Here is a 16,788-nt window from a genome sequence, read left to right as displayed (position 1 = left end):
AGACATTTCTGTCTGAAACTTGGTTCAACTCTTACACAGTTACTGCTTTCGAGCCTACCCTAGGGAATGTGTCTTCACTGAGCAAGTGTTCTGAAAAATGTAGAAAAACCAATTTTCACATTTGGTCAGTTCCTCCCTATTTATATCATCTTCATACTGTCCTGGAAGACGGAATGGAGGGAGGAGTTTGGACTTTTCATTTTACAGGTCTGTCAGATGGTGAGTGGTCCTCCGTCCCTGGCCCTTAACAATACCTGGCATTTACGCTATTTCCAGCAGTCCGGCATGTCGTCATGGAACTACCTGTGAGACAGACGGAGCGGGTGGCTCCCTTGTCCCTGTTTGTTGGTGTAGAGTTTCAAAAACCCTGCGAGTTTCCTAAGTGACAGCAATGACTTTGTTATGCTAAGGAGATGACTCCCGATGGGCCCCACACAGCTTCAGGTGGTCACCAAGAGGACCAATCATGTCATTAGAAGCTTGGAGCTTTGGCTGGCCTGACTTGAGAAGGGAGAAGAGCTAAGTTTGTCTTTAATTAGGTGGCCATGGATTCAATCAATAATGCCTGCATAAAGAAATCCTATTAAAAATCTGGGTGCTCCAAGGCTTGGAGGAACTTCCTAGTTGGTGAACACATTGGTGTGCGTGGGTTCCAGAGAGAGGGCGCAGAACCATGTGCTCCTTCCCAACTTGCCTATGCACATCATTCATCACATACTGAAGTCAGAAGTATAGTACATCTCAGTTCTGTGCGTCATTCTAGTAAATTATTTAACCTGGGCGGTATCGCAGCAACTCCTGGATTTTTAGCCAGGTGGTCAGAAGGATGGATGGCCTGGGAGTCCCACCTGAGGCAGGTGTTTAAAGCCATAGCAGTGTTGTGGAGCCTGCGACACGTGGAGTATGATATGGAGTCTGATGATAAGTTTGGATCTCCCTGGTCTACTGGAAAGCCCCAGTTGGGGATGAAATGGAACATGTCCCAGGGTCAAAGTGAGAAACCTGGAGCCCAAGCCCTTCCGGTCCTCCGCCCAATTGCACAGCCATCTTGCTCCTGGTTGAAAGGAACATGGGCAGCTGAAAGCCAGGTACCACTAAATGCTACTGTGAGACGGTAGCATTCAAAAAAATTTTTAAACTTCTTTTTTTCCTAGACAGAGTCTTCTTATGTAGTTCAGGATAGCCTTGAACTCACTATATAGCCCAGCCTGGCCTCGAACTTACGGCAGTCCTTCTGCCTCAGCCTTCTGAGTGCTGGGGTTACAGAGTGCACCACCACACCTGGCTTGACATTTTAAAACATGTTTTAAATTAAGAGCTTAAAGGTTTTACAGGCGGGCAATAATGAGCAGTGATTAAGAGTGTGGGTCTGGGGATGAACACAATTCACTGGAATACCAGCTCTGTCACTTGCATGATCTTGGAAAGTTGCTCAACTTTTCTATGCCTCAATTTTCTCATTTGTAAAATAGAAAAAAAAACCTTATTTCTGAGAGCTGTTGGAGGATGCAATGATGTACATACAGAGTCTAATGCAGTTCCAGTCACACGATTGGTCCTATGTTGATTCTTGCCTTTTAGTATATTTTGAGACCTAGCCAGGTATGGTGGCGCACACCTGTAATCCCAGCACTCAGGAGGCTGAGGCAGGAGGATTGGTGTGAGTTTGAGACCAGGCTGAGCTACAAAATGAGCTGAAGGCCAGCCTGAATTGCATAGAGAGACCCTGTCTCAAAAAAGACAAAACAAAACAAAACAAAACAAAAAAAAACGTCAGCTAGTAGTTGAACTCTACAGAGAAATGTTTGGTAGTATTTAAATGAGTTGGAGAGTTCTAATAGAGGAGGTCATTTTGGGCTCTGTGGGCAGAAAAGGGCATTCAGAGCCTGATGGTAATTTTTCAGGAAATTTTCTCCATACCTTGTTAGGATCCAACTTAGTTTTATCCACAGGAGCAGAGTCTTTTATCACTTCCACAAATTCTGCACCAAAACACTGACCATAAAATCCCTAGATAAGAGAAACCAACAGTGTTTAAAGGTTCTTTTTAACATAATGCCACTATTTGTCTCCTAGGAAGTGGGGTAAGTTTGGAACAAGTGCAAAATAAAATTTGTTCACTGATTATTTGAGTATTCCTCTGAGTTAATGAGCAAAGCTCAGCATTTCCTGAGACATAAATAAAAATATAAGGAAGTTCCACACCGTCAACTGATCTATACTTCCCTATAATATGTGTGCCTGGTCTGTAGTTCAATGAGTGCGATCGTATTTCCTGAGGCACGTCCAAGGGTACAGCACTACTTACTTTTAGGTTTTGGTAACCTGAGAACTTAGAGGTAACCAGGCGCCCCCCATAATGTGGCAAACCGCAGAGTACAAGCAGGCAAAGCATACGCCTCTGATTCTAAGTAGGGGAAACTATCAGGGAACTAAGTGGTCTGAGCTAATGGCTAGTTTTCCTTCTCATGAGCTGAGTGTCTTAGGGCAAGTTGCCCAACCACTCTGGGCCATGACATCTGTGAGCTGAGCAGGACAAAACTCACCTGTCTTATTTGGCAAGGATGAACAGTGCAAGGCGCAACTAGACAACAAAATGTCCTAAGTATTACAGTTGTAAGGTAGCATCCATGCGACGCAGTCACAAGAGATCATAAGGAATGAGTCTGGTTCACTGTTGGCGGGGACTCCGGGGCTGCTCGCTCAGCCTGACAGGGTTTTGTTTCAGTGGTGTCCCTTGACTTCCTTTCTGAGCTTGTAGTGCGTGGCCCTTTCAACATCTATTGCTTTTTTTGCGGACTTTTCTCTATGCTGTTTCTTTTTTGCCATCCTTTGAGCCTGTCCTGTGAGAACACTCTGGTCTTCTCTGTGACTTTATGGACCAAGGTAGGAGGGCAGGCTGGAGTAGAGGCTGGCCACAGCCCACATGTAGCTGTCAACCGTTTCTGTATCACCAAAGAACACGTGACACAAAGAGGGTTGGCGAGTTCATTTTCTGGGGGAGGGGGTGATTCCGTAGTTTGGCCAGATGACTTCAGAGTCAGAATGATAACCTTCAAGTCAGCACAGCTCTATCATGCTCTGTCTGTCAGTATCTATTACTAACACTTAGAAAGGGTTATAAGAAAGCTGACCTTGATTGAATTTTACACAGACTTGAAAAGGAATATTCATGATGTGAATTTATAAACTCTGAAAACATACATGGTAGTTTAGAGAAATACTATCTAATCCTGCTTTACCTTGGGCTCTCACCTAATACCTCCCTATTACAAATGCAATGTAGAACAATTTATATAGAGTTCAATGCTGAATTCATGAGTTTTTGTGATGACTCAGTCTAACTTGTTTTTTTTTTTTTTTCTAACTTGTTTTTGTAAAGTGTACAATGTCAAGCACATGGGTTTCTTTCCTTACCTCTAACCTATGGGAGATCTCAGGAAGCTTTGTAATTGCAGGCTCCTTGTAAACAAATTCTTGTTCATCCAAATCCCCAAATTTGGATCCATAGAAACCAACTCGGAAGTAAGTTCCAAACATTCTCTTATGATCCTGTTAAACAAAATAAGAAAAACCTCTCTTTAGATATGTCATTCCTGAAGATTTATTGGGTTAAAAGGACCTTTTATGATGTCTCAAGCATTTTATTTCTACAGCTGAAGTAAACAAATTTAATGTTTATAGCATAAACTTCAGAAATCGTAACAAATGAAATCCCAGGAAAGATTTCTAGGATTTCACTTAAAGGATTTAAAAGATTGTCACATTTCTTGGCTATAAAGTAAATCAGACTGCTTTTATTCACACCCTGAATTCTGGATCTATGTCAACCTTGAGTCCCTCTCTCTTTGATGGGTGAGAGTTACAGCAATGATAACTCAAGGTAAATCAGTCTCTAGAGAGGAGAGAGGGCTGAGCATCTCTGAGACAGGGTCACCTGCTGCCAGGGGGCAGTGCCATTAGCTGGAATCTCCAGCTACCTTGTTTTTTTTTTTTTTTTTTTTTTGGTTTTTCTCCGGTACCAGGAACCGAACTCACGACCTTGCGCTTGCCAGGCAGGCGCTTTGCTGCTGAGCTAAATCCCCAGCCCTCCAGCTACCTTGTTAATGATGTTGTCAAAGGCCTTCTGCAGCTTGTCATGAGTGGAGGCCAGCTTCCGGAAGTCTCGATGTGCTTCCAGAATGGGGATGACCATCTTGTAGACCTCATTAACTGTCTCGTACAAACCTCCCTGGGACACAAAAAAGAACCAAAGAAACTTTAGATCATTGGATTTGTAAGAAGAGCAGCCAGAGTTTACTTTGAGAACAGTGTGCTGGAGAATATATTTATTATTCCTTCACAGGACTTTACAGCATATGCATGCTGTCTGAGCACCCCTGGGATTCTTGGAGCTTTCAAACTGAACCACACACATTAGTAAATGGTCCTAATGGTGATGCTGAATAGAAAAAAAGATTTTCACATAGAAAAAGCAAAACAAAAAACCAGGAGAGGAGATTGGGAGCAGAGACTAAGAACATTTAGGAAGACAGCTTTTGTGTATCTAAAGCTCATCGGAGCTCCGCCTCTAGCCTGCTGGTCATGTGGGTCAAGGGAGTTAACAGGATGCTAACTAACTTAATTTCTGGAATTTCAGAGAAACAAGCGTATATTGGAACTTCTCTGAATCCTGACAGAAAAAGAAAAAAGAGAAGATGGGTAAAATAATAATTAAATTACATAGAGGTTATAGGAAGAAAACTTGGAGATGAAAAGTAGAGAATAAATAATAACATAGGAATGAAAACAAAATTAGCTAACTGTGGTGAAATAGGAGATGTTTATCTGCTTTATAATGTGAACAAAGAGTGAGATGATTAAAATGAAAACTGACGTGAAGCTTCTGCCTCACCCTGAATCTCTTATTAGTAGTATTTGGGCTGAGATTAGGTGAACGAGGGAGGTCTCAATGGTTTCTGCGCCCCCATTTCTCTAGCTGGTCCTGTCTCTAGAGATCCTGAAGATACCTCAGAGACTGCAGAGAAGACATTATGGACTCCTGCCCTCTCCTCCCAGTTTTCTTCTCTATGAGAGGGAAAATGAGGGAGTGAGAACATGCCTCATCATGTATTGTGTAATCCTGGGCAAGCCATTTCACCTCTCTGTGGCTGAGTTTCCACCCCATTAAATGGAAATAACCCTGTGAAACTGTGACCCAGCCAATGAACATGCAGTGCAAACCAGAATATTCCGTGATGAAAGGCCTTCTCATCCGCCTTGGAGAGCTGATGCGACCTGTGGGCATCAAAGTCCTCCCCGGGCCCACCCCTTGGCCTGCACACCCACAGCGTGTATGAAGTGGGCTCGCTGGGCCGTTAAGGCTGAACACTGTTAGCAGCTGGGGTTCAGCCTTGGGACGCCTTCTGGGCACTGACCGTGCTGAAGAGCTCCGCAGCCTGCTCCAGGAGGCCCACCAGGCCGCTCTCCGTGAAGTACCGGCCCGAGCACACTCCGTCCTCATCGGGTGATAGGGTGTCGTCAGAGATTGCAGACTCTTCCAGCACGTTGGAAGAAATATTCTGCAAGAGATCACAGTATGAGCAGGAGAACAGGGGGAGCAGGTTTGGAAGGGACTCAGAGAGCCCATAGTGTAGGAATCAGGAAGCCAGCTCTCCAAGGTCCTCTCCAAGGCTGTGAGAGCGGCGAGTGTGTGCTACTACCCAGAAGAGCTCTGCCTGGTGTTCACCGTGAAAGGAGGCTCAGCAACCTGCTCTCAACCTCACTTCTTTTTCTTGTTAACTTTCAGGGGATTCATAGAAAGGGCATTTTTCTCAAGGTAACAGCAGTTGAGTTGAAACAATCCTATTTTAGTGAAACCATCCTGAGGGACAGCAAGAATCTTGGCCTTTAGAAGGCAAAGGCTGGTGAACACTTAACTAGATTCTGTTTCATCAACCGAGTGAGTCTCTGACTTTTGGGGATGTTCTTCTGACATAAGCTACAACTACTGTTTTGCCTCTCAGATCAAAAGTCATACTATATGACAACAGAAAGTGAGAATGTCTTCTTTCTGGAAGATTTTATGGCAGTGCAGCAGTTGCCATTTCCCTCTGACCATTTCATTTCTATATAATTTTTCTTTATAAAAACTAAACTTTAGGGCTGGGGATATAGCTCAGCAGCACAAGCGCCTACCTAGCAAGCAGAAGGCCCTGAGTTTAATTCCTGGTACAAAAAAAAAAAAAAAAAAAAAATCAGTAAAACTAAACTTTAGAGCCTCTAGCAGGGGATGCAGGGACCAGGGTGAGGGAGACCCGAAAGAGAAACCCAGGTCACAAAACCGGGACGCACTCTCTCTGAGGGTCACACACTGCTAATCCTACACTGGCCTGAGCCCGAGAGAGAGAATCTCTGTACATTTCATGCCCTGTGCACTTCACCCAAATTGTGACCCTGGCACAATCAACTTGACAGGTCAAAAGTAATTATTTTCTTGACTCACAGCTATGGAATAAATGCATGCGGAATACAGAAGAAAAGGGGCCCTTCCTAGCCTATGGACTGCAAATAGGTAGCAGACATGCCACTGCTTCCTATCACTGTGTGAATGGCGGTCACGAAGGAGGGATTATAATACTAGTTCCTCCAGAACACGGACATAGTCTCAAAATTTTCCCAGCATAGTGTTCTAGTCAGCCGTCACCAATTTAGCAGAGGTGTTTGTGAAGGAAAAGCTGTCTGCCTTCTAGGAGGGCTAGGAAGATGAAGAGAATCAACTTCAGCAATTGATGGGGAGATAGTCGCCATATCTGTCCCTTTACATCCAACATTATAATGTATTTTTATGAATACAGGTGGAGTTTGTCAAGGTTCTTTGTGATCAGTTTTTCTTTCAACCCTAACTTATGTGTTATGATATTTCTGAATTGGAGGCAGCACAAATTCCCATAACTTCCACTGAAAGAAAACAACTCAGGAAACTAGTACTATTACAATTACCTTCAATCTTATACACATAGAAGAACAGATATAAAGCTATTAGGTTATTAGCTGTAGCCAGAGGAAAAAGCTTCTGGGAAGATTTCCCTGGCTTTAGATTTAGGGAAGTAAAAGTAACAGCAGTACCTGAGACACATCCATATATACATGTGTTAAATAAATACTGTGGTCCAGAGCACAGAATTTTAACGATCTCAGTTTCTTGCAATTCAGTGACCTCAAAGTTATTTTTCTGTACAAGATTTATCTCTAGTTCACAAGTCTTTTCCAAATGTTCGAGTTTATTGGGGCAGAACCAGATCGAAACATTTAAGAAAAAGCAACAGTGCACAGGTGTTGTTAACACTACCCATAATTCCTTCCTCCTTCTGTAACATAAAGCGCTCCTTCTTTTGGAGAATCACTCGTAACGTTAGATGAAGATCTGTGACTCTGACCTAGCCAGTCAGATCACGTGATTTCTTTGGCCATTATGACTGGTTCAGGGATAAACACATTACCCAATCAGAATACCTAAGATGTCCTGACACTTTCTCTGCAGCTGTTAGAAATGAGGCATCTCTCTTTTCTCCCAGGCTTGAACCTGCAGATGAGAGCCTAGTCCGTAAGCAGGGTAGGAAGTCTATGAAGAATGAGGGCCAGTGAACTGAAGGCAGGACAGGAAGTGGTGAGGACACTGAGGTCTGACGGCTCTGTTTGGGTCTTTAGTTGGTGAGTACTACTCCAGGGTAACCTCCCTTATGCGGGTGGATGAATTCCGTTTTTACCATGGGTGTTCTGTGGTGCTTAAGCATCCATTTCCAAACTGACTGGTATGTCTCATTGGAGAGAAGCAAGGATTCACCATAAGCATTAGCATAATTTGGGATCTCTTTTGTTTTTTGTTTTTTTTTTTTTTTTTGGTTTTTGGTTTTTCTCCGGTACCGGGAACCGAACTCACGACCTTGTGCTTGCCAGGCAGGCGCTTTGCCGCTGAGCTAAATCCCCAGCCCCTGGGATCTCTTTTGGACCAGAGAACACCTAGCTCATCGTGCTCTTCACACATTATGAAGGCCTCACCTTTCACAGCTTATTCTACCTTCCCCTCCACCTCCTTTATCCTTTCCCTGACCCTCAGGCTGGGCCACACTGTAAATGCTCATACTGTAAATGCTCACATAAAGAGACATAAAATGTCTCTTTATAACAGTACTCATCATCATTGTAACTGAATGAAGAACGGAACATGTAGTTACACAATGTTCCTGGTTGGAATGCAAAGTTTATGAGGACAGATTAAGTGCTAAAAAGATCCTCTAAAAGAGGGATGAAGGGATAAAGATAGGAAAAGACAGAGCGGTATGCCCTCATGTAGAGATAATGTGGCATTTCTGTTGATTTTGAAATAACCATTGTATCTCACTTTGGCATGTCTCATTAGAGACAAAATAACTAGAGTCTAAGTCAAATATGGAGAGTAAGGCTTATTAAACACAAAAGTAAAAAGAAATTAATATTTCAGTGATTAAATAGTAAATAAAACATAGTAACAGTGAAAGAGGCATAAAATTATGAGAAATGGTAGCAAATAAAATAAGAAAAGCTGATTCAATTCAACATTAAATGATAAATCTAAAGATTTTCTGGAAATAGAAGAATACCACTGTGCTTAGCCTTGATAATATCCCATGGCCAAAATACACCTGATGAAAGAGCCGATAGCGGTACTGGGGATTGAACCAGGACTTTTGCATTGATTTACGTCCCTACCCCTTTTTTATTTTGAGACAGCATCTCGCTAAGTTGCTAACCTGCCTAAGCTGTGCTTGAACCTGCAATCCTCCTGCCTCTGCCTTCTAGAGTGCTGGAATTCCAGGCCTAAACTGATTTTTAAAGTCGTTTTCTCGTTCCCTTTTATATGGTTCCAAATGAGATGTAATCTTTTTATGCTTCTGTATGTGTAATTAATCATTGGCTTTTATAAGAAACATTTCTGAATTGAGAATACAATGTCTTTGCTGAGAGTGAAATCATACAATAAATATTTTTGCTCTTGAGGACACAAGAAAGGAGGTGTTAGGAACAGGAAGCGAACCCAGCTTTGCAGATGAGCAAACTAGAAACTTCTGACTCTAGCAGTCATGGTTTCGGTGACTTATTCTCTAAGCCTGGGAAAGCGACTTTGAACTGTCCTTTCCTTTTGTTTGACAAAGCATCACAAAACATGTTGAAGAACACTAAGGAGAACAAAGCCTTTCATAAAATCAGTCATAGAAACTCAAGCAAGAAGAATACAAATACTTGCAACTGGCTTTTTAAGTCTGGCTTGAAAAGACCTCGATTACTGTAGCTACATTGTTTGCAGTTTCAGGGATGGTCATCTCTGCAGATTATGCCGAACACTTTACACTTCTTTATCCTCTAAAGACTGTATGAAGCTGCGCCGTAAGAACAGTCCAAGTAGCAACCGAGCCTCCCAGTCTGAGCTCGCTTTTAGGTCTGGCACAGTTTCGCCCTGTCAGTGCTGGATAATTTTCAGCTCATCCTCAGAAAACACTGATTTAGCTTTTTGTTTCCCTTCCCAGGTCAGTTTGGTTCTTTTTAAGTTTTGGATCAGAGAATGAGACCCTACAGAGTTGAGGAGTGTAATCAAGGGATTAGGCCAAGAGGGAAATCATTTCTCCAATGTTCAGAAATACTTTCCCGCTTGTCGGAATACAGTGCCAATTACAGGCCTTTGAGAAAGAGTTTAAATGACCTTAGGAAAATTGTTCTCTCAGTTCCTAGATCTGTGAAGTGGGAGTAATAACATGCTCGCCGTCTGCCAGCTTCACAGGTTTATTGCAAAGGTCAAATGAAATCACGCATGTACTTGTTTGAGAATGTCTACTCAAGTGCCTGTTGACTCTAAACACCATTACTGTAAACAGTAATTTAAAAAAGAAAGATGGCGAAGCAATTAGAGGAGGCAAATACAACACATTAACACAGGGTTTTTCAGCCTTGGCACTATAACCACTGAGGTCAGATAATTCTTACCAGGCGGAAAACTCCCTACGCACTGTAGAACGTTCAGCAATATCTGGGGCTCCTCCCTGCTAGAGGGAGGCAGCACTCACCCTCCTACCCGCCGTGGTAACAACCCAAAGTGCCTCTGGACATTGTCACATGGGGGTCAAGGCAAGATTGCCTCTGGTAGAGACCACTGCTCCTAGAGAAAAGCTGAACTTGACCGCACCTGAAAGCTGACACTGCCCACAGGCAGGTAGCTGTGGTCCTCTAGCATGCTCAGATACTCGGCCACTAAGGCGCCTGCGTGCACCAGGCACATGGCAGCCTCTGTGTAGCACTTCTTCTTGGTGTGTTTCTCCGCCATGTTCTGGAGCCAGGTCAGCCTCAGATCAGGAGACGTTTGGTAACTCTTAGCAATTCTGAAGACAAATTAACAAACAGGATGAAGGAAGACCAGTTAAAGACACGGTTCTATCGTATATGGCTACTTTTCCCCCCAAGATTTTTGCCTACATTTTCAGAAAATGAGAGAAAAAGCAAATATTTTCATCCAACTATGTTTATTCCATGCCTGGGGTGTGCTGGACAGAAGAAAGAGCATGTAGGAAGAGCCTTTTGAGAAGAAAAAGGCCTTGGTAAAATGATGTCCTTTATCACAGATTTCAAGCAATTTTCTTCCTTTCCTTTCATAATATCAGAAGAAAAAAGCACTACCCTAGTTATGATGTTGCATTGGAAAAATTCTGCTTCTGTAAGAAGTTCCTCCCAAACAAGGACTGGAAGGCAAAATTTTAAACTAGGGAGTGAAATATGATTCTAATATAAAACCATATATAGATATAAATATGTCTGAATATAAGTGGGACAAAACCATATAGGAAAAAAATTCGCATAACAGGTGATAATTATTTTCTCTCAGTCTATTTTAAATGGAAGAAGTGTTATAAATTAGGTAACTCACTTTAAATTAGGGTGATGTTTCTGAAAATTCATGTATGTGTGAGTTAACCCGTTCTGAATGTGTAATTTCCAACCTTTTTCACATATACGTTTGGATGTCATCAAAACAGTTTTACCCGTGTTACTATGATAACTGCATTAGTAAACATGCTATAGTGACAAATCCCAGACCTTCCACATAGTACCCTTTTGATTTTATCAGAAGTGTTCACCTGTACATGAGATCCATGAGCATCTCAGGATCTTCTTGAAATTCTCTCATTTTCACTGTGTCATATAAGATGCTATTCAGATTGCAGAGAAGCTCTTCTAGCTGCAAAGAAGTATAAGGTCTCAATAATTCAGGGTGTGCAGTCCACTGTAAGGAGTTAGGGTTATATTGAACTTGCATAGGGGAATCTATGGTAAGGCTTTGTACAGAGAGAAGCAGAGACCAGAAGTGGAGGAAACTCTAGACTGGCTCCTCTGTGGCTTTCATGCACGTAAGACCAGGTACTTCTAAGGCCCAGATGTGAGCTGGTCTTGTGAGCCATGAAGTTATATATTATCTGCTACTCTAACACCCTGTATTTAAATTAGTTTGAACTAGTTTCAGTTATTTGCAACCTGGAGCATCACGATTTTTATACCAAGTACAGGCAGCTTAGGTGCTCAGCTTGGGTTCCATGTTTCTGAAGCTTTCTGGATCTTCTTGAGGCTTCCAAATTTTTAGAACTTTGGAGCCATTTAATTGAAGACACCGGAGGGGCAGCCAGCGGGGCTTGCAGCACACCAAGGCTAAAAGACTGTGGGTTGATATGTGGACCCCGGCAAGTGGTTCAGCTACAGAACGTTCTCCTATTCGTTCTACCAGTTTCCAGGTCTTTTTTTTTTGAACAGGAATCAAACTCAGGATCTTGAGCTTGCCAGGCGGGCACTGAGCTGCTGAGCTATATCCCTGGCCCCTCCAGGGCTCTTAAAATTCGTTCCACTAGACTTGTTTAGTTGGGCGCAGACACTGAAGACCTCTATTATATGGCCCCTACTTTGCTTGGTCTTGCTGGCAAGTATCCCTGTATACTGATGACATTAATTTATAGGAGCATGGTCAAGAGGAGATGAGGGAGGCAGGCTACGACACAGAGCAGAGGGCCGGAAAAGAGGTCTGAGAATGAGAACACGACCTTACTGCAGAAAGCGGGAGAGGCTGGGCCACAGAGCCCTCACACTAAGGGAAGAAAGAAAAATTCACTCATCCTTTCATCATTCATTCTAACTTAAGTGGGAACCCAGCACAGAGTAGGCCAGGAACTTCAGCTAAAAGATAAAAGTCGTGCTTATCTTTGTATTTCACAGCAATGCAATGGGCATGGAGAGGTGACCGCCCAACGTTTCCTTATCTCTCCTTACTAATCTTTTGTACAAGTTTGTTCTAACCTGTGCGCACTGGTCAAGCTGATCCTTTCACCCTTTCTTACACACAATTCATTCTCACCCCTACCATAATTTCCTCTTCAGTTCCCTGTACCTGCCCCAGCCTTTCTGGGGCATTAGATTGTTTAATTACTCCCTCCCTTTCTCTGACCCTACACAGCATTTAGTGTCTGTCTTGTATTGACCCTTCATTGCTTTGAGACTGCACTTTCCAAACAGACTCTTGGGATCTGAAGGTTGGGGACACTGGTGGATAGGTTTTTTAAGAATTTTAAGGTACCGGAACACGCATATATTGGACAGGCAATAAATAGCTGTAAATAATATATAATGTCTAAATTATATTTGCATAAACACACTGTGTTTGTGTGTATTGACAACTGGCCGATCCCAAACTCTTGCATGAAGCAAGATATGCTCACTGGTCTACCTGGACAGGAAAAAGAGTTGACTGCATGGCTGTGTCCTCTTCTGAATAGGCCAGAATGGTCCTCAAGGATCTTCGCAGGTGCTCCTCATTAAAGTCTGGCGCTTTGCCCACCAAAGATGCCAGAGACATGGTTACTTGCATCTTTACTCTTGCAAAGTTCTGCATGAAAAAAGGAAAGCAACAACAAAAGCATAAATAGAGATACTCAGCTGGTAAATAATTGAAGGTGGTAGGGCTAGACAGAAACAACTTCCTAGCGTGTCTTTTATTCCAGTCTTAATCATTTCCTTTTCTCTCAATGAAATGTGAGCTACACTCTGCACAAGACTCACATTATCGTTTAAATAGTTTGAATGGATGTTGCACTCATATAAATCTGTGAGGCTTTCTTTAAATTTTCATTGAGGACTGGGCTGCCTCCCTACTTCAAGGCTGGAAGATTCTTAGAAAATTAGGTCACAGAATGTACCTTTTTGGGTCAAGATTCTCTCCTAGGCATTTTATTTAAACTGTAAAGAGGAATGAGACATCCAAGGCAAGGGCTCCTGAGATTTTATATTTTAAGTAAGCAACCACTTTTCATTTCTCAGGTCTTTCCAGGACCACAGGAACATACGGCTACCCCAAAAGCCCATGGGAAATGCCTTAAAGAGTTTTCCTTTCATATGGTACTGGGGATTGAATCCAGAGCCTTTGCACTGAGCTACATCTGCACCCTTTTAAAATTTTTTTGTTTGTCTGTTTTTTTCCGGTACCGGGAATCGAACTCATGACCTTGCGCTTGCCAGGCAGGTGCTGTGCTGCTGAGCTAAATCCCCAGCCCCCAATTTTTTTTTTTTTTTAAATTTGAGACAGGGTCTCACTAAGTCACTAAGTTGGTCTGGCTGGGCACAACCTTGCAATCCTCTTGCCTTAGCTTCTCAGAGTACTAGGATTACAGGCACGCTGCACCATGCCCAGATCTTATAGAGTTTTAAATAGTCACCTCTAATATATTCTGAGGACCCTGCATTTCTTCCATGGGCAATTTATCTTTTAACATCATTTGAATATGCTTACTAACAGGATCACAAATAAAAATTCCAGAAGAACCTATCTAACTCTGTATAAACTAAGGCAAAATTTTACTGTTTTACAATAAAGCTGAACTCCAAAGGCTTCTAAGCTTCGATTTAAACTCAGGTCTAGATGACATTGATCATTAAAAATTCTCTTCTAGAGTTCCTCCTGGTACCAGCCAGAATCAGCACCAATTCAGAATGAAGAAACAGTATACACTACTAAATTCCTAACCTGTCTGTTGTATTTGTTCCACAGATGGTAATTTTAAATCTATATGTATTCTTCCATTTCTTAGGGATACATACACACGGCAACCAGTGCATTCGTTAGTCCTGACTGTCACTCTAAGATGCCAATGCAGATGAAAGCTGCTGTCCATCTACATATTCAACTGTGTCTTACAGAAAGGAATGGCAGTATTGCCAAGTGTTTGAATTTTTTCCCCCTCTAACAATGTTTTGCATCGACTTCCTCTTCTAATTCTGGATCACCCAGCTGGTCTGAATTCTTACACTGGTGGCTCCAAAACTGAACCTCATGAGGAGGTAGAGGGTAGCACAGGCTTGGGTCCGGGTGATGTCCATGCTGCTGCTGCAGTGGTGCAGCACTCGCTGGCACAGGTCTGCACACTGTTCCACCTCCTCCTCGAACAGCAAGTCTCCGAACTAGGACAGACACAACAGGACATGAGCATCAGTTGGCACTGTCATATGCTTTCGGCTCTGGGTGCCTGTTGAAATATGCAAATGTCTGCTTGGACAAGCAAAATTCCCAGAAGACTTAATGCACTGCTCTATATAGATAATGAGCTACATGAGTCAGAAGATGGGTTTAAGCAATGAAGTCAACGCAGGATTTAATTATGAACCACACAACTAAGGCCAGGACTATTAACTTCATCGTTACCCAGGTTGAATTCACTGGTGAAGTCACATCTTTGAAGGAATTAATCATGAGTTTCCTGGATTCCCTGGAAATGACTGGTGACTAAGAAAGAGAAAAGGGTTCTAATAGGGGACAGTAGAATAATTTTACTTTTTAAAGTGAAGAGGCCCCTGTGGAGAAAGTACTCTATAAGATTGCTCATAAAGGAGAAAAACTCTCTCCATAAAGTGGGACATCCAAAGCTAACGTACATTCTCAGGCTATCAGAAATTAATTTCTAAACCTGTGGCATTGTATGACACATTTTGAAAATTTTTTTATTCATTTATTTTTGCTTTTCCAATATTTCTGACTTTTATTAGTACATGTTTGCGGTACATAATGATTCTTCACCACAGGGGATTGGCATATGCACATAACACATTTCAATCCTCTTCTTTCCCTGTCCCTCCAACCCCTTTTTATTTTTCCAGCGTCAGGTTCATTTATTTATCTTGTAAGACCTTCTAAAGTTAATTATATACACAGATTGAAAACCAGACTAATAGGCCAAAGAACATGTAAAACATGTAAGATGACTGTACTAAGTCAAGGTACATATTTTGTAAGACTTCCTAATGGGAGCCATGTATAGGATATAATCTTCTTCTAATAGGGCATGCAGGAGAAAGGGTAAAATTGTAGCCTCTCAATTTGTTTTTGTTCTCATGGCATAGACTCTCAGTGAGATGCCATTTCACATTTTGCTAGTCAGGGCTACATTTCACGGACACAACCAACTGCCCCTCCATGATGACTTTCCAGAAGACCATTACACCTACTTTCTTCATAGGAAGAATGAAGACATTTGATGCTGGGCCACTTAGTACACTCTGTGCAGTCTGGTCCACTTGAAGAGCGATGTGAGGCTACATGAGACTCTTACTCTTAATTAAGAGTAATAAAACAAGCATCTATGTTTACCTTGGCAATGAGGGCTCGGAGTGTCGCAAAGCAGTGAGTCAGGTACGTGGTACTCTGATCGCAACTCAGTGAATTCACCAGGACCCTCAGGACACCTCCTAGCAGGCTGTCTTTACAGTCCAGAGCCGAACTTGCCTGGAGGAACAGAGGAGAGCATCGCTGAATACTTGCACTGTGCCAGGAAGTTTGGGGCTGAAAACAAGAGGAGCTCCAGTTGATTAACTCAGGGATCTGATGCTCCAGCGCCTTCAGATAAAGGTCTTACGGGTTTGTGAGCCACCGTATCACATGCTCCTTCTTTGAAGTCCACAAGGGACAGCTTTACTTGTCAAAATCACAGTTGTGGGATTCATGGTAAAACACGGCTGCTTCAGGGCAATGCTGTTTCTAAACAGGAATGTATTTATCAGCTGCAGCAGGACTAACCATACCAAGGATAATAAATAAATTTCAGGGCCTGCCTGGCAAGTGCAAGGTCCTGAGTTCAATTCCTGGTATGAAAAAAGTAAAAAGTAAAAATAAATAAATAAATTTCAGCTTTCCTGGAAAACTACTAATACATTTTAAAGACTGTTGTTAGCATCCAAAGTCATGTTATTAAACAAAAAACCAAAAAAAAAAAACCCAAACAAAAAACCAAAGTCATGTTGTATAAAGATAGCATAATATGATTCTGAGCATTTACACAATCAAAGATATGGAAGTCATTAAAGATATCCCACATTTTAACTTTTATTGTTGTACAGTAATGATTTTGATTTTAGACAAGTTAAAAGTTATATAACTAAGGTTCCACTGCATTTCAACAGTATTGCTTCTAGCCCTAAAAGCAACAATGGATCTCATCTAAAAATGGTTTTTTGGGGCTGGGGATTTAGCTCAGCAGTACAGCGCCAGTCTAGCAAGCACGAGGTTGTGAGTTTGATTCCCGGTACCGGGGCGGGGGGCGGGGAGAGGGGAGTGGCTTTTTGAGGTAAATGTAAAGATTTATAGTTTAGGGCAACTGAAAAGTCATTACCCTATAGGTTTCTTGGGACTTTTTGGATTTATCATTTAGAAAATTAAATATGCTTTGGTGCAAAGTTCACAGTGACACTATGTAC

The 16,788-nt window shown here is 42.2% G+C and overlaps 1 protein-coding gene across 2 annotated transcripts in view; it reads right to left on the bottom strand.

Moving 5' to 3' along the window:
- The window catches only part of Dock8 (dedicator of cytokinesis 8), a 201,399-nt gene that overhangs the window by 18,271 nt on the left and 166,340 nt on the right, over nt 1-16,788 (bottom strand). For both annotated transcript variants that reach the window (XM_005388589.2, XM_013516312.1), the window contains 9 exons: nt 15,686-15,820; nt 14,350-14,502; nt 12,776-12,934; nt 11,145-11,245; nt 10,199-10,391; nt 5,418-5,561; nt 4,100-4,231; nt 3,418-3,552; nt 1,921-2,010 (listed from right to left, as the gene is read on the bottom strand). In XM_005388589.2, the coding sequence (XP_005388646.1) occupies nt 1,921-2,010; nt 3,418-3,552; nt 4,100-4,231; nt 5,418-5,561; nt 10,199-10,391; nt 11,145-11,245; nt 12,776-12,934; nt 14,350-14,502; nt 15,686-15,820 (1,242 nt within the window). The remainder of the gene's footprint in view (nt 1-1,920; nt 2,011-3,417; nt 3,553-4,099; nt 4,232-5,417; nt 5,562-10,198; nt 10,392-11,144; nt 11,246-12,775; nt 12,935-14,349; nt 14,503-15,685; nt 15,821-16,788) is intronic.

Source organism: Chinchilla lanigera, unplaced genomic scaffold, assembly GCF_000276665.1.
Source record: "Chinchilla lanigera isolate Chin_1 unplaced genomic scaffold, ChiLan1.0 scaffold00033, whole genome shotgun sequence".
NCBI classification, from domain to species: Eukaryota; Metazoa; Chordata; class Mammalia; order Rodentia; family Chinchillidae; genus Chinchilla; species Chinchilla lanigera.
Note: the sequence above shows the minus strand (reverse complement) of the source record. Positions and strands in the feature narration are given on the sequence as shown.